The sequence below is a fragment of the Salvia hispanica genome, chromosome 1 (genome assembly GCF_029641045.1).
Source record: "Salvia hispanica isolate PSC_SH4W2 chromosome 1, Shi_PSC_v1, whole genome shotgun sequence".
NCBI lineage: Eukaryota > Viridiplantae > Streptophyta > Magnoliopsida > Lamiales > Lamiaceae > Salvia > Salvia hispanica.
In genome coordinates this window covers 50287275-50313221 of record NC_142692.1, presented here as the reverse complement: position 1 = coordinate 50313221, position 25947 = coordinate 50287275, and the positions used below count along the sequence as shown (strand labels likewise).

The following is a 25947-nucleotide window of genomic DNA, read 5'->3' as shown; positions in this document are numbered from 1 at the left end:
CATATTATTAGTATATATGGAGACGTTTATTTTGAATAATAGATGTATAAAGAATAAATTTTAATATGAAATTATTTTTTACATTGATAAGTTCCAAATTAATCGAATACTAGTGATAGGACATAAGACTATGTAAACTACAATAACTCCTAGAACAATTTAATTACTCCGTTCTCCCAAAAATTGTGATCACATAAACAATTTTATACGACAACCTAAAATAATACTACTACCTTCACCACTTGTTAAGTGAGACATTTATTTTCAAGCTTGATTTAAAATTGTGTTTTGTTTTCAATAAATAAATAAAGTAAAATAAATTTAAATTGCTGGTTTTTATAAAAAAAAATACTATTGATTAACTTTTCTTATTACAACATCTCAAAAAGCAAATAAAATCGGGATAAGGAGATTATAATTCAAAACCGTCTACCATATCTCATACTATTATTATAATAATTTATGAAATGGTGAAATACAACGGCGTTACGCCCAATATTAAATACATGGAATTGGTCATGCTCCTATAAATACCCCTAAAAATTAATGGTATAGGCATAACACTCAATATTTTTCCAAGCTCAATTAATATGTCTACCATTGTTTTCCCCGACCACCATTCAGCTGTTGCAGATGCTGAAACTCTTAAGAAGGCTTTTCATGGTAATATTCATTCAGAGTTCAGACCCATATCTACTTATGGTCTTAATATTATTTTTAAAATCATGGAGTATCATCAAAGATGGATCAAGTTGCATATTTTTGTTGTGATTTATGTTGAGTTTGTAAATTGTATGTATATATAGGATGGGGAACGGATGAGAAGGCGGTGATTGGAGTATTAGGAAGGAGAAATGCATTGCAAAGGAAACTCATAAGGCAAGCCTACGAGGAATTGTACCAGGAAGATCTTGTCAAGCGCCTTGAATCTGAGCTCGCCGGAGACTTTGAGGTTTCTCTTTATTTCTCTCATGTCATATCATAAGCATTTTTGGTATTGCATCTCTTATTTTAATTCGCTATCACCTTCGATATAGTATAGTAAATAAAATAATTTCATATATTGTTCTATTAATATTTAATCTTGGGCAATCTGAGGTGCAGAATAAGTAATCTGAAAACTATATGCGATAAGAGTCAAACTATGCATTTTTCCATGGCCAATTTTGTGTATTCATTTTACTAAAATCAAAACTAATTTCAGATTTGTGAAATGGAGAAAAAGGGTTAACATGTGTGCTGTTTAATGTTATTTGTTCTTGAAATCTCTCGCATCTATGCATTAAAATAGGCAAATTACACGACTTAATATCTAAATCTCTAGAGTAAAATTATAGAATTAAAGGAAAGTCTAATTTTTTTAAGGTCGGTCAAAAACATCATAAACTTTCCTAGATCTGCATATTCTTTTAAGAAAATGACTGTGTTTTTTTTTACCAAAAACATTACTTTATGTGTAAATTATAGTTGAGTGATGATTCAGAGACATAATGTCTCCAAGCCATAATACCCCTATGTCACTTTGACATAAATTAAATTATTATATGGACTAATATACCCTTATTTTAAATTATAAAATGAAAGACAATTCATTTATTATATCATTTATCTAAGTAATCAATCAAATTCATATCAAAAGTCAACTCATCAAATTACACTCTTTTATCAAAATATACTCAATCATCTAAATATACTCAATCAAAACTAACAAAATCTCAAATATATTAATTTCTCACTCCATAAATCATAAAAATGACTACATGCATATACATACTTAATTTCTTAGTATTATCATCCAACAAAATAGTTATACTCATTCGAATTAAATTATTTTATTAGTATTAAATAATTACTAAAATTCTAAGTCATAAAAATGACTACATGTATATACACTTAATTTTTAATTGTTATCATCCAACGAAATAGTAATAATTATTCGCATCAAATTATTTTCTTAGTGGTATTAAATAATTATTAAAATTCTAAGTCGTAAAAATGACTACATAAACACACATACTTAATTTCTTAGTCTTGTTATCCAACTTATATGGTAATAGTCATCCGCATCAAATTATATTATTAGTATTAAATAATTATTAATATTCCATGTCTTAAAAATGACGACATGCACATACATAATTTCTTCGTGTTATCGTCCAACGGAATAGTTATAGTCATCGCATCAAATTATTTTATTAGTACTCTATTAAATAATTATTTTTTAAAGAGAGTATTAAATAATTATTAAAATTCTAAGTTATAAAAACGACTACTATGTGCATACACTTCATTTTTAATTGTTATTATCTAACGGAATAATAATAGTCATTCACATCAAATTGTTTTATTAGTTGTACTATAAAATAACTATTAAAATTCTTAGTCATAAAAATGACTACATGCATATACATACTTAATTTCTTAGTGTTATTGTCCAACGAAATAGTAATAGTCATTCACATCTAATTATTTTATTAGTACTAAATAATTATTAAGATAGTAATAGTCATTCTTGTATAAAGTATTTTAATAATATTAAATAATTATTTTATTAAATCTATTAAATACCTATAAGTTTAGAATTTAAAAAATATTATATAAAGTATTATTTAAATACAGGTTAATTCATTATATTAAATTAAATTTTAAATAAACTAATACGTATTACGTGAAGTTAGAAAGAATACTTCAAAAGCATATTTATGTAATGAATTTAAATAAATTAATATTACCTAATAAGTTGTTTGGAAATTTATGAGAGATTGATAAGAAGATTTGAATATATATTTGCTTAAATCAAGCCATCCATAAATATACACATAACTTTCCTAAGCAAGTAATTTTTAAATACAAATAAATGTTTCATATGCATAAGGGTAGTATGGTACGTGTATAAAACATAAATTTAAATAAAAATTTAAAATAATCTAAAATGACTATTTTAACCTCATTATAGCATTATGGCTTGGAGACATTATGTCTCTAAAACATTTTCCATTATAGTTTTACCCTCTTATTAAAATACATAACCATTTCAAGTCAATAGATCCACCTTTCAAACTAGTATTCCTTGTGTCTCAATTAATTGAGAAATATATAAATGATGTTAAATAGATCAAATGAAGATGAAATAATAAAGTAGGAGAAATTAGAGAGACTAAATGGAAAAATACAATAAAGTTAAAGCGATTTGATGTTTTTTTAAAAGGAAATTACTCATTTTAGTTGTGACATTACAAAATGAATGCGACTCAACTTTTGTTGGGACTGAGAAAGTATACTATTTTAGATCATCATTTACTTGAATAACATGTACAGAAAGCTATGTATCGATGGATTCTTGACCCAGAAGACCGCGAAGCAGTTCTCTTGAACGTCGCTATCAAGAAAAAACCGGTGGTCGATTATCGCACTATCATCGAAATCTCAAGCATTTCTTCGCCCGATGAGCTTCTAGCTATAAAGCGTGCCTACCAAAAGCGGTACAACCACTCCGTGGAAGAGGATTTGGCTCAACACGCATCAGGAGACCTGCGCAAGGTGCCCTAATTCTCACTTAATTATCTATTATTTTAGTAAGAAAAATAGTAAAAATTTTATTTTGTGTGTGCAGCTGCTGATTGGAGTTGTGGGCACATACAGGTACAATGGCGAAGCGATCAACGCAAAATTAGCGAATTCTGAGGCTGCTTGTCTTCACAATGCTATACAAAATAAGGCTTTTAGTGATGAAGAAGTTATCAGAATCATAACCACAAGGAGCAAACTCCAAATCCAAGCAACTCTCAACAAGTATAAAGATGATTATTCCTCATCAATCACTAAGGTACAACAACTTTGATCATTATAATATTATACATCTTAAATTTGGATGAAGAAATTAAATGAGTTTTTGTATTAAAAAATAATTGCAGAACTTGAAGGTTGAGCCCTCTAGTGATTATGTAGTGGCTTTGCACACAACTATTCGTTGCATAACCGACCATCAGAAGTATTATGAGAAGGTAACAAATGTTGTTTAATTTTTGGGTGTTGAATTTCGTACTTTTATGTTTGTGTTTATTTATTGAATGTTGCATATGAATGTGAAGGTGATTCGTGAGGCTCTAAGAATGGCGGGGACGGACGAAGATTCGGTGACACGAGTGATCGTGTCGCGAGCGGAGAAGGACTTGGAAGGGATAAAGGAGGTTTACCTAAAGAGGAACAGCCACAGCCTTGAACAGGCAATCACCAAGGAAACTTCTGGACATTACAAGGCCTTTCTCCTCACTTTGCTCGGCAAACAAGATTGATCATTTTTGAATTTTCTGTTTCTTCTCTCTTTGTTGTTTTTGGCCTCAAACGACTCTCAAACTCTTATGCGTGTTTAATTATGTATTGGGTTGTACGTTGAATGACTTGCTGTTGTGTTTGTTAGGGATTATGTATTGCAAAGCATGTTTCTAACACTACAAAAAAAACACTGTTTCCCGACCAACACTTGCCAAGCACCTTACTTGTGCTCGGAAACTACCGAGCACTTTTACCATTGCTCGGAAAATACCGAGCACTTTTACCTTTGCTCGCAAAACTACCGAGCATATTTGCTTGTGCTCGGCAAACCAACGATTAGCTCTTACTTGTGCTCGGAAACTACCGAGCACTTTTACCTTTGCTCGCAAAACTACCGAGCATATTTGCTTATGCTCGGCAAACCAACGATTAGCTTTACTTGTGCTAGGAAACTACCGAGCACTTTTACCATTGCTCGGAAACTACCGAGCATATTTGCTTGTGCTCGGCAAACCAACGATTAGCTCTTACTTGTGCTCGGCAACCCAGCGAGCACTTTTAACTGTGCTCGGAATATTCCGACCACTTCTACTTGTGCTCGGCACAAAGCAAGCACATTTAGTTGTGCTCGGAAATTTGTAATATAGAATAAAATGGCAACACTATTTCAAAAACTACAAGTATAGAAGAGAATGAAGATACTTAAAGATAGAAAAATGTATTTAAATTATTTTTAAAAAAATAGCCAAGCTAAAACTGCGTGCAATAGCGCAACAAAACCGCCCGCTCGTGGCCGGTCCGAACGGTTGATACGGATTATAAACCAATTATTTGATTCAAATTTTCTTGAGAACGATTAGTTATATTAAAAAAATATTGTTCGTGGTATCGAACGCAATCGCATCACCTATTAAATCATCTATGAAACTAGCGAGCACCTTTATTTGTGCTCGGAAAATACCGACCACCTCTACGTGTGCTCGCAATATACCAAGCACTTCTACTTGTGCTCGGCAAAAAGCAAGCACATTTAGTTGTGCTCGGAAATTTGTAATATAGAATAAAATGGCAACACTATTTCAAAAACTACAAGTATAGAAGAGAATGAAGATACCTAAAGATAGAAAAATGTATTTAAATTATTTTTAAAAAAATAGCCAAGCTAAAACTGCGTGCAATAGCGCAACAAAACCGCCCGCTCGTGGCCGGTCCGAACGGTTGATACGGATTATAAACCAATTATTTGATTCAAATTTTCTTGAGAACGATTAGTTATATTAAAAAAATATTGTTCGTGGTATCGAACGCAATCGCATCACCTATTAAATCATCTATGAAACTAGCGAGCACCTTTATTTGTGCTCGGAAAATACCGACCACCTCTACGTGTGCTCGCAATTTACCAAGCACTTCTACTTGTGCTCGGCACAAAGCAAGCACATTTAGTTGTGCTCGGAAATTTGTAATATAGAATAAAATGGCAACACTATTTCAAAAACTACAAGTATAGAAGAGAATGAAGATACTTAAAGATAGAAAAATTTATTTAAATTATTTTTAAAAAAATAGCCAAGCTAAAACTGCGTGCAATAGCGCAACAAAACCGCCCGCTCGTGGCCGGTCCGAACGGTTGATACGGATTATAAACCAATTATTTGATTCAAATTTTCGTGAGAACGATTAGTTATATTAAAAAAATATTGTTCGTGGTATCGAACGCAATCGCATCACCTATTAAATCATCTATGAAACTAGCGAGCACCTTTATTTGTGCTCGGAAAATACCGACCACCTCTACGTGTGCTCGCAATTTACCAAGCACTTCTACTTGTGCTCGGCACAAAGCAAGCACATTTAGTTGTGCTCGGAAATTTGTAATATAGAATAAAATGGCAACACTATTTCAAAAACTACAAGTATAGAAGAGAATGAAGATACTTAAAGATAGAAAAATTTATTTAAATTATTTTTAAAAAAATAGCCAAGCTAAAACTGCGTGCAATAGCGCAATAAAACCGCCCGCTCGTGGCCGGTCCGAACGGTTGATACGGATTATAAACCAATTATTTGATTCAAATTTTCGTGAGAACGATTAGTTATATTAAAACAATATTGTTCGTGGTATCGAACGCAATCGCATCACCTATTAAATCATCTATGAAACTAGCGAGCACCTTTATTTGTGCTCGGAAAATACCGACCACCTCTACGTGTGCTCGCAATTTACCAAGCACTTCTACTTGTGCTCGGCACAAAGCAAGCACATTTAGTTGTGCTCGGAAATTTGTAATATAGAATAAAATGGCAACACTATTTCAAAAACTACAAGTATAGAAGAGAATGAAGATACTTAAAGATAGAAAAATGTATTTAAATTATTTTTAAAAAAATAGCCAAGCTAAAACTGCGTGCAATAGCGCAACAAAACCGCCCGCTCGTGGCCGGTCCGAACGGTTGATACGGATTATAAACCAATTATTTGATTCAAATTTTCTTGAGAACGATTAGTTATATTAAAAAAATATTGTTCGTGGTATCGAACGCAATCGCATCACCTATTAAATCATCTATGAAACTAGCGAGCACCTTTATTTGTGCTCGGAAAATACCGACCACCTCTACGTGTGCTCGCAATATACCAAGCACTTCTACTTGTGCTCGGCAAAAAGCAAGCACAATTATCGTGGTCGGAATTGACATTTATTCTAAACATATAATATTAACATTTTTATGCATCAATTCCGACGACGGTACTTGTGCTCGGAAATTATAAAAAAAAATTAATTTTTAATGATTAACGATAATAAATTAAAACATGTCAATATTTTTTATTAGTACATAAAAATATATCGGAAAATTTGCATACATGAAAATTCGTGGATCATTTACCATAAATATTAAAATTTATTTTAAACATAGAATATAAACATTTTTATGCAATAATTCCGACTACCGTACTTGTGCTTGGAAAATGCCGAGCACTATGTAAGTGCTCGGAAGTATAAAAAAATATACTATAATTTTTAATTATTTAACAACAATAATAAATTAAAACATGTCAATATTTCTTATTAGTACATAGAAATATCTCGAAAAATTTGCATATATAAAAATTTGTGGATATTTACCGTAAACATTAAAATTTATTTTGAACATAAAATATTAATATTTTTAAGTAATAAAGCCGAGCACCATATATGTGCTTGGAAAATGCCGAGCACCATGTAAGTGCTCGGAAGTTATTAAAAATACTTAAGTAATAATTATTTCACAACAACAATAATTTAAAACATGTTAATAGTATTTTTTACTAGTACATAGAAATATCTCAATAAATTTGTATGTATAAAAATTTGCAAATTATTTATCAAATATTAAAATTTATTTTGAATATAAAATATCAATACTTTTAACATTAGTTCCGAGCACCATACATGTGCTTGGTAAATTCCGAGTACCGTATAAGTGCTCGTTTAAGATTTATTTTGAATAATTACACATAGAAATTTGAGGTACACTGTAAGTAGTTAATTTCCCGAGCATCGTTAGGGTGCTTGGAATGCCAATTAAAACCGCGAAATATATCTCCTCTCTCCGCCGATCTGGAAAACCGCCCTATATTTATCCTCTCGATTTCTCTTCACATCGCTCAATCGGCAGTTTCCCTCTCGATTTCTCTTCCCATCGCTCAATCGGCAGTTTCCCTCTCATCTCTCTACCGCCATCGCGAGCCACATTATTCCACCGAGAGACTCCTCGCCCACCCAGTCTCTCTCCCTCACACTATTTCTGAGGTGCAATCCCTTTCTCTCTTAATTTTAATTTTTCTTTGATGAATTTGGTTCGATTTCGTGTAATTTGAAATGCAATTTTATGTAATTGTTGTATTTTTTATGCAATTTGTACGTATTGTTGTAATTTTGATGCAATTTGTATGCAATTGTTGTAATTTCAGATGCAATTCGTACGTAATTTTGATGCAATTGACCTTCCTTTTTCTAATTTTGATGTAATTGATGCAATTCGTACATAATTTGTACAATTGATGCAAAAAAAAAATTTCTATTTTGTGGTCCTACTGTTTTGTGTATGATTTTAGCTGTTTATTGTATAAATATGTAGCTTCTCTTGCAAATCCAAGTGGCTTCTCCAGATTTTCATACAGTATTGTGCTATTGGTTCTTAAAATAGTATTAAGGTTAAATATTTTTGGTAGGAGCTTTGGCCAAAGTTGGAACTACAGTTGCGATATATCCCCTTCTTGTTGTTAAGGTAACACTTATGTATGTAGTACTAGTAGTAGTATTCATTAGAGTGTATAATTTATTCACGTGAGGTTGTCCATAAGCTTATTCTTGGAATTATTTTCCTATGTACTCTGCTAAAGAGTGGTATAAATGTGCACTCAATGATTTATCATATTTTCTACTTTTGGCTATGCACAGAAGGAAGTATGGTCTATGGTGATGTATATAACACGCTTAAACTCAATGTTTACAGAATTGACACAGTCAATTATCACTGAATTTAATGTATTTGTTTTACAGAATCAATTGGAGTAAAGGTAGCTATTATTACCCTGATAATACATTTCGAAAGATTTAAGTTTAAAGTCTAACGGCGGATGTAACCTCAGAAGCTTATTAGATAATAGTTTATGATGTCTGTTAATATATTCTATTAAATGTTCTGTTGTAGCTGTGTGGATTTGATGTTGGTTAATTTCAGAGAGAAAATTAGACTTGGAGTTGAAGGCATGAGTGCTGGGGCTAGGTGAGACTCAGATCAATAATCTTCCACATGCTTTAAATTTGATTACTCAATGCTAGCTTGTGTTGCATGCAGAGACTGCTGGTTGTATTGTACCTCTTGAGGTAGCATATGGAAATTCCTCCCAATGCAACAACCATTGAGGTGAGGTTCTGTATCTTTATTACTCTGCATCTTTGAGACAGCCAAATATAGGATATTACTTATGAATTTTATGCAGCTGGACGTTGAGTTGCTGACTATCAAACAAAACTCATTCGGGTATGCACTTCCTCCAATTCCAAATGTGTTTTTATCATTTCATACAGACAGTGTTCCTCATTCATGCAGAGCTAATGCACCTTTAGGTTCTGGATACAGAGCTAGTCCCCGTTTCATATCTCGAACTAGCCAAGAAGCTCTTGAACCAGCATTTGCATATGCCAAGATCTCTTCTAGAAGCTAGCTTTCCCTTTCCATTTCTCAAACCATTGTGCCCTGATCCCTCTTCCCTTGCTTGTTCAGGTTGCCAAGTGTGTCAAAATCAGGTTGCCCGATCTAGTTCTTCTGGCTGTTGTCAGGTATAGTCTACACTGATTTTCAGTTTAATTTTCTTTTCGTTTTTTTTTCTCCTGGTGGAAATTTTCTTGATTTTGATGATAAGTTTGTGTCAAATCATATGTTTCTCCAAGTTGATGATGCATGGAGATAATAGGGGATTGTTGCCTTCATCTGTTTAGTATGTCATCTTTGTTTGCATTCAATTCCAGCAAGAATATAAACCTTTTTTCATATCTATGTTAATGTTTTGTCTATTGTGTAGATTTCTTAAGGAGCATCGACAGGACGCTCTATGGAGGATGAACGGGGCCGCAAACTCATACAACTTGCAGATTGGAGAAGTGCAAGCGGATTTAGATTAGCTTAACATAAGTGTAGATGGATCCGGGTAAACAAATTGTGATGTTGTAGGAGGAATAGTATAATAAAACAATTGTAAAACTATTTTATTTAATTTAATGTTATTTGAATTTTGTTTTCTTTATTTATTCATTAAATAATTTTGATTTTTTATTAATTTAAAAATTATAATAAAAAATATATATTAAAAAGAAACAGAAATAACCTGTTCCGAGCACTTATATGTGCTTGGAAAATGGAAATATTTCAATAACCTGGGTATGTGCTCGGCATTTCCGAGCACAATCGGGTGGTCAGATGTCCGAGCACCTTAGTATGTGCTCGCCATGTTCCAAAATCTGAAAATCATGTAAGTGCTCGGAATATTACGAGCACCTAGGTATGTGCTCGGCATTTTCCGAGCACAATCGGGTGCTCGGATGTCCGAGCACTCTAAGGTGCTCGTATAAAAATTCCGACGAAGCGAAAGCCGAGCACTCTCGGTGCTAGGAAAGTGCTCGGTATATCTCGATTTTCCGAGCACTTTGCCTTATATTTCCGACCACTTGGTGCTCGGGAAAGCCTCTTTTTCTTGTAGTGTAAGCAGCTATGTATGCAAAACTCTATTATCCTTTTTATTTAATAAATGAGAAGAAACAATTTTGTCACATTGTGTTTTAAATGTAATTATGTATAAAATCAAACGAGTGTAAAGTCTTCCGTGGACTAAGTAGTAGAACATGTCATCACAGTAGGTGACTTAGTCATTTTTTTGCAAAATTAAATATAACACATTAAACCATTGGTATGATATGCAGTACTTGGTTTTTATTAGTCTTTTTTAATTAAATTGATATGATATACTTAAACTGTGATTTTTATTAAATAAAATAATTACTTAATTCATATAAAAAACTTACTTAATTAAAAGATTATGCAATTAAAATAAAATAGAAATACATAAATGGAAAAAAAAACACCATTTTTCATGCCTACAAATAATTTTGCAATTTAAAACGATGGCCTAGATGTCAGTTGAGAGCAAAAAATGATGTCGTCGAATTTTGTTGATAAACAATTTGTAATTATAATGAAATTTTTATATGAACGGTTTGAGGTAATTTAATTTGATAGCCACTCTCTCTTCCTGCCACGTTATCAATACTAAAAATCCACCTGCCACATCATCATTTTAATCAAATAGGCTAGCCTAAGGCTAGCCACAGGCTAGCCGCAATAAAAATAATTCAAAAACAACTACATTTACGAAATTAAATTTACGATAAATTACGGAATTAAATTTACGAGACATATACGGGAAAATTCATTAATTTCATTTATAAAAAAGTACATTCATTTAAAAATAAAATTACATAATAAAGAAAAAAACTATCGCCATGCAGTCTTCCGTGCCCACAACTCTTCAAAAATAAAAAATAAAAAATTGCGTTGGCCGATCGCGAGCCTGCAATGGCGGCCAGCGCATCGGCGAGCGCTCGTCTATTTTCTCGCTGAAAAGGCGCTGGCCGATTCCAATAGTTCGGCTAGCCAACCGGCTAGCGACGCGAATCGGCTAGCCGGTGTGCTAGCCGCCATTGTGGATGCTCTAACATCATCAAATGCCAGATGACCGAAATGTATCACTTATATATAAACCATACAATAATGATTAAGCGTTTTATATGAATGTTGCAATTACCTCGTTTTGAGGTAATTCAAGCCGATGACGTCGATACCGTAATAGGCAATTGCTCGGATACTGTAATTCTTAATAATGTTAACGTTTACCAATACGATTGTATATCAAGAAAATGCTATATTAAAGTGAGTAGTACTTCAATCACTATGTTTTGTTAGTTTAAATCCTTTTGGGTTTTATTGATTAAATGCCAACGTGAGAAAGTAGTTATGCTCAACCAGTTTGACGTGCAAGGAAAAACACGTTAGTAAATAATTGTTCGTGGGTAATTGTAGCTCAAACGGATATTAAATGTCCATGTACAAAAAATAGTCATTTCTCTACAAGTGAGAAATGCACAAGCACATTTAATTTATGCTATTACAAAGGCGAGTTATAGTTTTTCCAGAAAACTAATGCTCCATTTTCTAGGAGACTCCAATTCTCAGAGCATGCTCCTGCAAATGAAAAAACCCATCAGCACGTAGTAATTTATGCACGGTAAATGAAACAATGTGAATAGTGATGCAATAGTGTGAATAGTGAATAGTGAATAATGACGTGAATAGTGTCTTGTTTGACAATTTCTTCCCGCATAAATCGAAGGCACGAGATGAATTCATTTTTCAAACCCTTCATAATGAGTGATCCCAAATATCATGCAAAAGGAGTCTGTGATGCTTGAAAGATACTTGCTACAGTAATGCATAGTGTGTCGAGAATAGTATAAATAGTGCTCAATAGTGCGATGAATAATATTGTGGTGTAATCAGATACATTTTTTTATAAAAACCCTAGTGATCGTCAATCTCCAAAAATCAAGCAAGGCATATATGGCGTTGAAATTATGGGTTCTCCATAGTCATCATATTAATTTTCCTTCACGTACATTGTCTAAAGAAAATACTCCATCCGTCACATTGAAGATGACTCACTTTTCTTTTTGATTTGTTCCCAATCAAGATGACTCATTACTAAAAATGGAAACACCTTTTATCTCTATTTTATTCTCTTTCTCTTACTTTACTCTCTCAACTTAACTCACAAAATAAAGTTGCATAAAATCTCATGCCGTCCAAGGAAGGAGTCATCTTCCTTGGGACAGAGAGAACATTATATAAAGGAGGTGACTCCTTATCAGTTATCACCAATCATCCCGCAAACACATCCATACTCTCTCACTATTCTTCATAAAACTCTCTCAAAGTTTTCAATAAAGTATTTTTTCAAAGTTTCAATTACGAAGGGAAGGAGGCTGCACATAATTAAAGTTTTCATCACACAATGTGAAGTTTTTTCTTCCTTTCCATTTGGGTAAGTCATCCATTCAAAATTCATTACTCCCTCCGTCCCACTTTAGGAGTCCCGGTTGAGTTCGGCACGAGTTTTAAGAAGTGTAAAGGAAAGTTGGTGAAAAAAGATGTGGAATATGGGTCCTACTGTTTTATATTAGTTTTATAATAAAAATGTGAGTGGAAAAATGTTAGTGGAATGTGGGGCCTAATACAATTTATGGAAAACTGAGACTCCTAAAGTGGGACATCCAAAAATGATAAACCGAAACTCCTAAAGTGGGACGGGGGGAGTATTATTTCAAGCATGCATTTTTTTTGAAAGAGTAAACCCGTAGCATGTTTAGAAAAATTCTATGGAACATAAATTATAGCCAAGCATGCTCACTTTAGTATCACACAATCCAATTTTCGTTCTTTCAGTTATAAGGGAAAACTATCATTGTTTAGTCATTTTGAAAATAAGCACCTTTAAAATGGAAGCACCTTTGGAAATTAAGAATGGAAGATCGACCTGTTCAAATTTAATTTCCTTCAGTGAAAATGAATTCGGATGAATTGTGTACCTTCCTTTAAAGTTTTAGAACAATCGGACAATGTTTGAACCTCCTACCGTGTACAAAACCGACGGTGCTACTGTTAAAAATGGCAACCACTTCCGATATCAATAATGGAAGATCTAACCTTCAACTTTGATTTCCTTCGGTCAAAATGATGTTTTATGAGTCATCCTTTGCTTAAAATTTCCTGATCATCGGATATTATTTGGATCTCCGACCGTGAAGGAAATCGAGACTATCTCTTGTTTGGCGAAAATGAAAAGAAAGAGAAAGGGAGAGAGAGAGAGATGTTGAGAGAGAATGAGAAATAAGAAAATGGAAGCGTGTGTGTTATGTAGTGCACACTCTTTACCTTTTTTTTGTTGATGGACTCATATAATTATTTTGCAGTGGGCTTGGATGAATTAATTTGTTAGACTACAACTATATAAATCTTGGGATAAAATAAGGTAGTATGTGAACCCATGTCTTTTAATTAACTTCTTGGGCTTAAGTTTCTTTCGACTAATTTAAATAAGTGAGCTTGCATGATTTGATTCAAGTATATCCTCGGATTTACTAAAATAATTAATCTCTCGATTAATTAATGTCAATAATTAAATGTTCGGATTTAATTTAAATGAAATAGTTAATGTTTGACAGAATGAGAAGATATGGTGCATGTCATAGGCGCATATCATCCACTTTTTTCTATTTTTCTATGCTAAATAGATTATTATCTTTAATTGGACTAGGTCCATCGCATGGAATTTAACTCCATGTGAGTTAATATTGTTTTACGGAGTCGGGAGCATACGTGATGAACTTTTCTATCCTACATACAAATGTGGATAAATATATGAAGTAAATTTGAGATGTATTTATTTATGCAAATGATGTTGTCTTGCCATAAATGATTTGTTTTATGTGATGTGATACCTATCTGTTTTGTCTATATCGAATGTGCTATGCCAAAAATTTATAAATCGAATTTGGGTCCAGCAAGGGGAGAGTCCCTACTCGGACTAGTGTACACGTGGACTGTGTGTCATCGAAAGGGTTGGCCAGTCCGATGACCGTGAAAAGTGGGCACTTTCCCGTCATAAGATGTTTCCTGAGTATTACTGTGACTGATGGCTTGATAATATTTTAAATGTATAATTGTATCTTTTGGCGATGTGTTCACTGAGTACCTTTGTACTCAGCCCTGAATTTATTTCTAAATGTGCAGGTTGAGCTGTGATGGAGTGGAGGGTGCTGATTCAAATGGGGCTTCTTCTTGTGTCTATACAGTACTCTCGGAGGTTCACGTCTTCATACATGGAACCGCATTCAATAGTTTCTGCCGTATTATTCAAGTAAGTTAAATCTTGCTTTCCCCTTGTGACTCTAACATAATACATAGTATTGTATGAATCTTTAAGTCGAATCTTTATGATCGAGCGTACCCTATTCAAGTATTCCATTTGAGATGCTTCATAATCATATGAATTGTCCATATGTCTCTTCTTAATTTCCACCCCTAATCACAGTTAACCAAGTTTTACTATTCTTAGCAAAATGCGACCGTGATAGATACTCTGTATATCATAATAAAACTGAATGCAAACATTCTATGATTAAGAATGTCATTTTGAAACATAATATGAACATGTAATAATGTGACATTTTTTTAGTAATTAGGCTATTATGCATATTCAGAGCATAAGCAATAGCGGCTAGAGCGTCGCGGACGTCTGCTATTGGGCTCGGCGAATGACTACGATAACGGGAGGGGGGACGAGCAGTCGGGCACGGACGAGGGGCGTTAGTCGATCGCTCGCCAATCACTCGTCCACTATTGTGCGGCGTAGATCACTTTAAACTCTTGTAGATCGCTCGTTCACTTTAAACTCTCAGAATCAAGAAGATTATCTTTACGTAGACTGAGATAATTACAAAATATTATTGGTAATTCAACTCTATATACGGGGCTCGTTGCACTTCATTTCATTCGCATCACTTGTATTAACGAGTTTCTCTTCCTCCTCTCTTCATTTTTCATCCGTGGATAAAAAATGGCTAATGATGGTTATGTTGATTCATCGCGGCGAATTGACGAAGAGTTGTGGGCCCATACGTCCGCGGAGATAAATCGGTTGGTGCAAGAGCACTTGCGCCAACAGAAGCAGTCGGCAGTCCCTCGGCCCATCCATCATCGAGTTGTAGTCCCCCGGGACCATCTCGGTGCCCACCAACGGTTGTTCGACGACTATTTTGCTGAGGAGTCGTGGTTTGGGGAGTCATTGTTTCGGTGGCGTTTTAGGATGCACCGACCGCTATTTTTGCGTATTGTGTTGGCTTTAGAGGCTCGGTACAAGTATTTCCGGTTCAGGGAGGATGCAAGTGGTAGACCTGGTTACTCGCCGATACAGAAGTGCACGCCGCAATTAGGCAGTTGGCCTATCGAGGTGAAGCCGACATGTTCGACGAGTACCTTCACATAGACGAAACGACTGCCCGCGAGTGTCTGCAGCATTTCTATCGGGGCGTCGTTCACATATTCGGGGATACGTATCTTCGAAACCCTGCCCCTGACTGCCAAGGTCTGATGGAAATGCACGAGAGGGTGCACGGTTTTCCCAGAGTGTTGGGCAGCATAGATTGTATGCATTGGGAGTGGAAGAACTGCCCCACCGCTTGGATAGGGATGTACACGACCGGCTTCAAAGGCAAGAATTCCACAATGATCCTCGAATTCGTAGCTGACTACCGGCTATGGATTTAGCAGTGCCTGGGCGTTGGTCTGACCATCAGTATCGTCGCCAACGACTACCAACACGATATGTGCTACTATTTGACTGATGAGATATTATAATCAACATGTTGTATAATACTTGGAATGGAATATTATAATCAACATGTTGTATAATACTTTAATATAAATTTTTGTTATAGTACATTCTTTTACTTTATTGGATAATACTCAATATGTCGTTTTTTTTTGCAAAAAGATTAAAAAAAAATTACTCATGCAACTTTAATTGTGATAAATCTCAGAGTCCTCGATTCCAAAGCTAAAACGATTATGATTTTTGATAGCTTTCAATAAATTTGATTGGATTTCATCATTGTCAAAACCACACATATGAAACACGTCAAATGAATCTGATTCATTTTATCATTGTCAAAAGCAAAGATATGAAACACGTCAAAGTATTAATTTAGTCGTATTCAACGGAACAACTAACTAACTTCTTCATCAATAAAAGGAAAAAATTCAAAATTATAAGTTACTAATAAATTTCTTAAACACCCACCAAATTGGGGTTACAATACAAATTTGTAGATTAAGGAGTAAAATATTAGTAATATAAAAAATATATTTATAAATTTTATTTATTCAAGGATTTTTTTCAAGTAGTCCTCTTTTAAGGCAAAACTTTTCAAGTGATCATACCTTTAAATTTTAACAATATACACAAAATATATGAGATAAACAAGCCCTGTGATCTTATATTAGTATGTTAGACCCAAAAAATGAGCATTGTATTTGAAACTTCTTTTAACAATATACCAAAACAAAGATGATATAAATAAATTTAAAATAAAATTCTGATTAATTGAATGCGCTCAAGAAAAAATTTCAAAATAAAGGGGAAAGAACAGAACAAAACAAAATAGGAAATGAAAAACGGACGAACCAAAATTGTAGAAAACAATATAAGGAAATAAAAACACAAAATATAATGTAAAGTGTATGTATATACATCTTGACATCCTATTAAAATTGATTCACTTTAAACTAATAGAATCAAGAAGATATTTTGAGCCTCAAAATACGCAAATCTTATTCATTCACTTTAAACTCTCAGAATCAAGAAGATTATCTTTGCGTAGACTGAGATAACTACAAAATATTATTGGTAATTCAACTCTATATATACGGCTCGTTGCACTTCATTTCATTTGCACTACTTATGTTAACGAGTTTCTTTTCCTCCTCTCCTCATTTTTCATATGTGGATAAAAAATGGCTAATGATGGTGATGTTGATCCGTCGCGGCGAATTGACGAAGAGTTGTGGGCCCATACGTCCGTGAAGATAAATCGATTGGTGCAAGAGCACTTGCGCCAACAGCAGCAGCCGGCGGTCCCTCGGCCCATCCATCATCAAGTTGTAGTCCCCCGTGACCACCTCGGTGCCCACCAACGGTTGTTCGACGACTACTTAACTGAGGAGCCGTGGTTTGGGGAGTCATTTTTCCGGCGGCATTTTAGGATGCACCGACCGCTATTTTCTGCATATCGTCTCGGCTTTAGAGGCTCCGTACAAGTATTTTCGGTTCAGGGAGAATGCGAGTGGTAGACCCGGTCACTCGTCGATACAGAAGTGCACCGCCGCAATCAGGCAATTGGCCTATGGAGGCGCAGCCGACATGTTCGATGAGTACCTTCACATTGGCGAAAGCGAAACTACTGCCCGCGAGTGTCTGCAACATTTCTGTCGGGCCGTCATTCACATATTCGGGGATACGTATCTTCGAAAGCCTACCCCTGACGACTGCCAATGTCTGATGGATGTAAACAGGAGGGTGCACAGTTTTCCAGAAATGTTGGGCAGCATAGATTGTATCATTAGGACTGGCTCCACCGCTAGGAAAGGGATATACACGACCGGATTCAAAAGCAAGAATCCCACGATGATCCTCGAAGCTGTAGATGACTACCGGCTATGGATTTGACATGCGTATTTTGGGGTAGTCGGGTCGAACAACGACATCAACGTCCTCCCGTCGTTGCCACTTTAGAACGAGCAGTGCATGGGCGTTGGTCCGGCCATCAGTATTTCATCGCCAAGGGCAACCATCACAATATGGGCTATTATTTGGCTGATGGGATATACCCTAGGTGGCCCGTCTTTGTGAAGATGAACAGATGCCCAACATACCCAAATAAAATTTACTTTGCGCAACTACAGGAGGCTGCGCGCAAGGATGTGGAACGGACATTTGGTGTGCTCCAGTCTTGATAGGCTGCGGTGAAGGGTCCAACACGTTTGTGGTATGAGGACTGCATTGCTGATGTCATGTATGCATGTATTATCATGCATAACATGATCGTCGAAAATGAAGGTCCAGAACTCACTGATTGGGCCGCTGAAGATGTTGTCGTACCAAGCCACGATATGACCACCGTCTCTGTGCGAATGGAGATACCCGGGGGGACGCCGAAAGGGTCCGAGCATTTGCTGATATGCGCTAACAAAAAGCTCATATTCGACTTCAGCATGATATAATTGAAGAGTTATGGGCTCGTAGGATTGCACGCTAATATCTAAAGTAATTTGTTTGAATCGTTGTTTATTTTTATTTTTTTTAAATTTACTAGTCTTTTTTTTTTGCAATTGTACTAGGTTGATTTTTTTATTTAATGAAATTATTATTGCACTTTTTCCGTATTCGTGTCCAATTTTAGTTCCGTATTTATTACTTTGTTTGTTTGGCAGGGTGTGGACTAGTCCTAGTGCTAGTCTATTACTGTGCTGTGGGAAGTCTTTATAATGTAGCCGGCGGTGGGAAGTCCTTGATGATGTGGCATGAAGTGTATTTAGCTAGTCCCTAGTGCTAGCCTTTTGACTAGTCCGTGCTATTGTGAATACTCGAACAACGAGTCATTTTTTATGTGGTGTTCAATGGATTATTGGCCCAGATTTTCTACTTCTCTCTGTGGCTGAATTTGCTCGTGTAATGAGCTGCTTCTTCACTGGGAATTCTACCGCTAATTTGTTTGAAACCAGTCATCATTCATCATCTTCGTGGTTAATTCAATGGCCTCATTCACACAGCCTCAATTCCTCTCCTCCCTCACTCCAATCAACAAGAACAATTTCACTCCCTCTCTGCAATACAAGAGCTTCACAACATCTAAAACCTCAAAAATCCAATCCTCAAATGCAGAATCTTCGCCAAATTCTGAACAAGATCCTGTTAAACTTGCATTGGCCAAAGCTAAATCATACAAAAACTCTGTAAAATCCGGCGTTCCAGCTCCGAAGATCGTCCAAACGCCTGAAATCGGTGATGAGAAGGACAATTTCAAACAAATCGAGGATAGTGATGTGGAAATGGATGCAACTTTGGCTGTAGATAACGCAAAACAGTATCAACAAAGCAAAATTCTCGTAGAGAATGAAAAGGTTGCTTCGGATGCAGAGAGCGGTGGAGATTCGGCAGGAGGGAAGGAGATTCCTCTATCGGTTAAACTCGCATTGGAGAAGGCGAAGGAATATAAGAAGAAAACAGGGGATGATAATGGCGGAGTTGCAGACAACCAAAACTTAGTTTCAGGTACTTTTTCTGTTGCTGGATTATTGAATTAGGGTTTATAATCAATCCCTAATTGGGGTTATTGATCTCCACTAGATGTAGTTTGGGCTTTTACTTGATTGATTTAATTGGCTGCCATTAACAATTTGGTTTGAAATTAATAGGACAAAACAAGCATCTATTTTGTTGTTGTATTTGATCAAAAGCAATCATTTGGTTTAGGCCTCAATATTTGATCTTCATCTGATTGTAGGGCTTAAAGGAGGGGATGAGAGAAGTGGTGGAGATAAGAAATCTGGTAAGAAGGATGAGCTCAAGGTTTCAAGTACTGATTTTATGGGACTAGGGTTTGCGGATAAGAAGAGTGGTAGAGGCTTGCCGGCTGGTTTAATTCCGTTGTCAGACCCTTTTCCGGGAGGGAAGTTGCCTGAGGTAGAGATTATTGTCGGAGACACGAGCAAGTTTGGCGATAAATCAGCACCCCAAGTCGAAGAAAACGATGTGGATCTCTATAAGCCAAAGGTTTCCACTTGGGGAGTCTTTCCAAGACCAAACAACATTTCAAAAACAGTACGTATGATGCCTCTTCAGTTTCTTACATTGGTGATTCGAATGCTCAAGTTTAGTTATTATGATAATGAAGTAGTATGACTTATAGAACTAGCCACAAAATTAGGTTGAATACTTTACTAAACAGTCACAGATTTAGAGAGAAAAATGTTTAGTGGCTTTATCTAATTTATCCTAATTGGTGATACTTAACTTCCTGTAAAGCTTATGAGTACTGATAGTCGTTAGTGAATATTTTCCATCAATAAACTATTTAATCTATTTTTAGGTTGTATAAATAGGACCAGTTTACTTTTGATGATTAATTTAAATAAATCAAAATATAGGTTAATCTTAATCTTAAGGTCTGGTAATTTGAGCTAATTTTGCTTGATTCATGTCATTCTAAAGGTTGGGTTAGAGACATCTTAGTAATAAGAGTAAAAAATACTCGACCATACTATGTTTTATCAAGCATGAAAGTAAACGCCCATGATATATATAGTCGAATATGTTTTCAGTTTGGTGGTGGGAGAACTTTACGGCCTGGGGACGCACTTGAAACTGCGGAGGAAAGGGCTGCCAAAGACGAACGAACAATGCAGTTGCTAGCTGCTTACAAGAGACAATATGGTCTAAACATTGATCCGGAACTAAAATCTGAATGTGAGAAGGTATGATTTAACATGGGAAGAACTTTTCCATCTTGGAACAATTATTGGCACAACTAGATTTTTATGATATTATTAAGTTCTTGAAGTATTATAGTTTATGACCCTAAAATTATGCTGTTTGTCTGATTTATGATCTCAACTTCAATTTATGTTGGAAATAGTCTGAACTCGGCAAAGTTGTGTAATCATAGCCAGACGAAATTACAGCATTAGAAATCTGGCTAGACTCACCCGTAAAATGTGTTTCTCACATCCTAGTTTTATTCTTTCGACATCAGCTCAAGAAACATGTTTTTAAGAGTGAACCTGTTTAGATCTCAGATGTAGGAACTTTCAGAGGCAAGCTGTAAATCATAATTAAAATTAATTTGCATTCTTTAGGCTATTTATTCTTTCACAATTCCTGGACTGTGTAGCAACTAGCAAGGTAACAAAAGCATGCATATATTAATAGCTAATGTAAATTTTGGCATGATTATATACCATAGTGATGAATTGTGATTATAGTTATAACACTCCTTAGTTATAGTGCGATCATACATAGGCATTGAAGGATGGTGACTCATTGATGGATCTCGGCAAGCTGAAGGAGGCGTCGCCCTTTTATGAAAGAGTCATGGAGAAGCTGCCGTTCAAGGTGACTGTTTTTTGTTAATTGATTGTGTTCCCTCCCACAAAAAAACCACCCAATGTAAAGAAAAAGGTGTTGGATAAGCGTTTATCTTCCACGCTCACTGTTAGCACACTTACATCTTGCAGAGCGAACTTCATGGATTAGCAGCTCTGCAATGGTCTATATGTCAGGACTCACTCAACAGGTTGTATTTTTATTCCTTTCAACAAATACTATGTTGAAGAAATTCTTTGAGCCCAATTTACATCACTTCATTTAGTTTCACTTGAACTTCATTTTCCTAAGTGAAAGCAGGGTATATCCGCATTCTATTATCAGAAAACTCTTCTTTCCTTGTTTTGTGCTTAAATTGATGTTTAGTACTGACACCTTGTGTGTGAAATAATGCACGGCAGATCCAATGAGGCCCGTCTCATGTATGAGAAGCTTCAGTCTCACCCCAGTCCTAAAATAAGCAAGAAGGCTCGGCAGTTCGCCTTTGGCTTCCAGGTAAATAATTTGTAAAATTTAAGAAGTTTGGAGTAGACAATCTTTGCTAAAATGCAAGTCATGATTTGTAACTATAAGCATAATACCACCACTTCTTTTAGCTGATTTATTATAGTATAGATGCATATGATATACTCCATAACCTCAGTTTACCTTTGCATTTTGCAGGCAATGGAAATGATGAAGGTTAGAAGCATGGCTCGTCCTTCGCTTAGCTCGGGTTATCAAAGTTATTTCAACGCATTTATACAGCAGAAGACAAATTATCCATTAAAAGAGGCTGAAGCGGATGAAGGTGGACTCAATCAAGCCATCCCCTACTTTATTTTTCTGGCTTCTCCCATTTTAATGGTGCTACTGATTGCTGCATCTAGGCAATAAATGAGTTTTTAGTTGTTGGGAGAGGGTGGGGGTGTTTCCACATTAGAATGTAAATAGGAAAAAAGCTAAGTAAAAAGCTCGTTAGATAAACTTTGAAGCAGTTGCGCAATATGATAAAATCTTGGAGGAATTACACTTTGCCTGTAACAACATATCAGTTTTTCACTATGTGCTAAGATCTTTCAATATACTCCTACTTCCTATGGAAGCAAAATTAAGGATTTATTTTCAAATGGCCTTCAACCAGAGGAGCTTCGTGAAGAATCGACTGAAGCTGTACCTGGTAATTCTCAAGAACACCTGCATCCGAGCTTTGATTGGTTTCACTCGAACTGGGTTCAGCTATTTCCTGCTTCAGTGATTTCCTTTTCTGTTCTTCATAGAACAGCTTTAAAGATTCTGCTGATGAGATGCACTGCACAGACTCGTGCAACTGTTGGATTCTTTTTCGAGTTTCCTCTGTTTCAACCAACTTTTCCTTCAAGGCACTGGGCAAGGAAGCCATAGCACTTCAAAGATAAAATCATAGGCATCAGATGTTCATCTTTTCTTTCTGTAAATAAAAGTGACAGGTACAAGAATTTCAAAAGCTGGGCATAAAGTTACCTACTAATCCCTCTCACACAACCCCAATTGTATCCAGTAAGCACAGAATCCTTGAACCCGATATTGAACCCTTCTTGTAAGGCGGTTTCCTTGCCAGCAATGAGACCATCACGGTAGCCCAACTACAAAAGATAAATAATGATGAGAAAAATTGGGAACTTCAGGCAAAAGGAGATGAAGTATATTATTATAAGGATACCGTGTGGAATTGATCATGCCTCCTATTCCACTCCCTGTCCATATCGAGTGCGTTACTCGATTTTTCAACAGAATCTTCACAAGAGTCGTCATCATACCACAAGTCATCTGCATCGCTTTCTGAGGCCAAACAAAGAAAAGCAATAAGAACATAAACATACAGGCTTGACCATCAAGAAAGCAAATGTCAAGTGATGCAACGAAATAACTTACTGTCTTCCTCAATACTCAATAGTTAGAATTTGTCTAATCTTAGGAAGAGTTTATCAATTTAGGGCATAAAGGGTATCGTAGCTATTAATATAGGGCATAAAGAATGAAAACTATCAATTTTATACTTGCAGGTAGAAGATTAAAGAGTTGTCTAGATAGAGAACAATGACAATATGAGGCTTAACGGATAGATAAACATGGATGCAGATTCTCAGTCTGGTGCGTTGTGAATGTGAATCTAGTAACCCAAGTTGCAAGCTGCATATAAGTACTTTGCCTGATCTATTGTTATTCTTTCAAACAAAATGAGAGTTTTTATTAAAAGATAATTAAGATAAGCTCCTATTTACAAAAACAAAGAGTGGCAAATGCGATAATAATATTTTCATACCATGGAAATTGTCATTCACTTGGACTGCATTCATTCTTCTATCTGAATCAACAATTGATGATTCCAGGATATTTGAATAGAGATCATTAGCAATACTCCCACGTGTCTGTATATGAAATGAAAATATTTACATGTTACGAGCTATGCCACGCCCACGTGCATATTTAAGAAAAATAAAACAACTGAAAGTTTTGATTCTCCAAGGCTGATGAAATAAAATCACAAAAGAAAGGGATGCAGAAGCTAGTGATACAAATGTATTGCATTTATTCTGCCTCTGTCATCCCAACCATATATCAACAAAGCCTTGTTTGACTGTCACTGCAAATGGAAACTATTTGTTGCTTTAAAATGCATAAAATTACTCACTTAAATTGGCAAGGAGAAGTGTAGTTTCTTCCAATCCCACTTCCATAGGCATATTTATATATGATGGGTTTGTAAATAAGCTCCAAAAATCATGTAAAATAACAGTATATTGCAATAACTGGAACAATGAGGACTTGCAAACACATTTATGCACGGAGGTGGATAAAAAATCAATGACTAAATGAAAATTAATTGCAGAAATAATACAAGAAATCTAACATTTGCCAAAATAATCATCCTATAAAAGGACCACAGATAACACTGCTTATTCAACCACTTCCCTAATTAATCAAATCCCACGAAGCTCATACACAATCAATAGATCGAAGAATTTCAATTTTAAAAAAGGTCTTTAACAGCACGCGATTGGTTTTTGTGATTTCTATGGCACCATGAAAACGCAAACTGCGAGCTTGAAAGCTTCATAATCAAACACCAATAACCTAGTACCAATTTAGTTTCGAACGTACATGGTATTAACAGCGCTAAAAACAACCAACATAAAGGGCGATTAATAAACTCAATAACCTTCTCACGAATCTTTGCAAAATTCAATAAAATGAATCAAATTAGGCTTGTAAACAATCCTATCAGACCAGTAATTTTGTGATCGAACTTGAGAACTGAAATTCATAGAGAGCAAATTACCTCCATGGTAGCTTCGAAATGATGATGGAAACGCTCGCGGCGGTTGTGTCGGGTGCTAGTGGTCCGGCGAGAAGGAGAGCCGGCAAGATAGGGCAGTGGAGCGGCGAGGTAGGGCGGTGGAGTAGCGGGTTAGACAGGCGGTGAGGGTTTCGCCGGTAAGGGAGAGAGAGGGATATGGAGGCGCCACTGGGATGAGATCCCCTACTGTTGGGGAAAAACACAGCAATTGATGCTGTGCTTGAAACGCATAAACTTGTTAATGAAACGCAAATAATCTCCTCTTTATTCCTTTTTAAATTTTGTTAATGAAACTCAAATAAAGCACACTCTTGCTAACGTCCTTCCTTTTTATTTATTTTTAGTTATCAAATCTTTAATCAATCCTACTTTTCATTATCTTTTTATAAGCATTGCAAGGTCTTCTTATATTGCTTATAGATCATATGGTCATGTTAAAATGTATATAGTATCCGTTAGATCTTGAAGTGGGTGAATGAGATTAAAGCTCACGTATTTTAATAAATATTTGATAAAATATCAATAAAAGGGTAAAAATAGTTAATTTGTTATAACATAATAATTTTCATAAATTTTTTTATATCAACGTAGTGTATTATTACAAACATCAACACACTCGACATGAAAATCTCTACACAAGTACCAGAAAATATCAACACAGTTTTATTGATATTGTACATGCATCAATTATTTGATATGCTATTTCAACAGGTGTATTACAAATATCAATGCAGTGACAATGAAGCCAAAAGCTTCCAAAGTTTCAGCATCACTAAGACGACCAACCAGAGACGGACTCAGGTGGGGTCGGGCGTGGTCGGCCGACCCCACCGCGGGTCCATGTTTACACCGGAAAACTCTATCTGTGTGTTCGGCGCCCCGCGGAAGCCTCACTTCCGACCCCACGGACGCTCCGAGATCCGACTCTTAAGAGAAATTAATAAGAAAATAAACTTGGAAAATTAAAGAAATAGAGAGAAGAAGACAAAAAGAATTTCGGGAGTTTGAATAAACCGGCAAAGTTTGAATTTCGTAT

The 25947-nt window shown here is 35.4% G+C and overlaps 4 protein-coding genes and 1 long non-coding RNA gene across 7 annotated transcripts; 4 read left to right on the top strand and 1 right to left on the bottom strand.

Annotated features, from left to right (window-relative positions):
* The first annotated feature begins 564 nt into the window (after positions 1-564).
* Positions 565-4419, top strand: LOC125220445 (annexin-like protein RJ4). Its single transcript, XM_089062355.1, has 6 exons — positions 565-663; positions 807-952; positions 3319-3540; positions 3614-3826; positions 3915-4004; positions 4092-4419. Exons 1-6 carry the CDS (start codon positions 591-593, stop codon positions 4293-4295), a joined length of 948 nt encoding a protein of 315 aa, XP_088918481.1. The 5' UTR covers positions 565-590; the 3' UTR covers positions 4296-4419.
* A 3354-nt stretch (positions 4420-7773) lies between these two features.
* Positions 7774-10065, top strand: LOC148934075 (uncharacterized). 3 transcript variants are annotated; one of them, XR_016135106.1, is made up of 7 exons: positions 7777-8069; positions 8492-8547; positions 8974-9048; positions 9121-9189; positions 9266-9306; positions 9550-9605; positions 9848-10065. It is a non-coding gene; the product is annotated as an uncharacterized LOC148934075 (long non-coding RNA). The 3 variants fall into 3 exon arrangements; XR_016135107.1 differs by having other exon boundaries at positions 7778-8069; positions 9004-9048; XR_016135104.1 differs by having other exon boundaries at positions 7774-8069; positions 8492-9048.
* Positions 10066-15490: 5425 nt separating this feature from the next.
* Positions 15491-16200, top strand: LOC125220446 (uncharacterized). The gene is made up of 2 exons (XM_048122615.1): positions 15491-15883; positions 15949-16200. Exons 1-2 carry the CDS (start codon positions 15491-15493, stop codon positions 16198-16200), a joined length of 645 nt encoding a protein of 214 aa, XP_047978572.1.
* A 2869-nt stretch (positions 16201-19069) lies between these two features.
* Positions 19070-22656, top strand: LOC125222296 (cytochrome C oxidase subunit). The gene is made up of 7 exons (XM_048124818.2): positions 19070-19762; positions 19995-20311; positions 20812-20964; positions 21509-21601; positions 21724-21782; positions 21994-22087; positions 22256-22656. Exons 1-7 carry the CDS (start codon positions 19243-19245, stop codon positions 22466-22468), a joined length of 1449 nt encoding a protein of 482 aa, XP_047980775.1. The 5' UTR covers positions 19070-19242; the 3' UTR covers positions 22469-22656.
* On the bottom strand, positions 22535-25161 carry LOC125222297 (uncharacterized). The gene is made up of 5 exons (XM_048124819.2): positions 24894-25161; positions 23877-23982; positions 23274-23392; positions 23075-23196; positions 22535-22977 (listed from the first exon to the last, which is right to left on the bottom strand). Exons 1-5 carry the CDS (start codon positions 24897-24899, stop codon positions 22683-22685), a joined length of 648 nt encoding a protein of 215 aa, XP_047980776.1. The 5' UTR covers positions 24900-25161; the 3' UTR covers positions 22535-22682.
* Between the last annotated feature and the right edge of the window lie 786 nt (positions 25162-25947).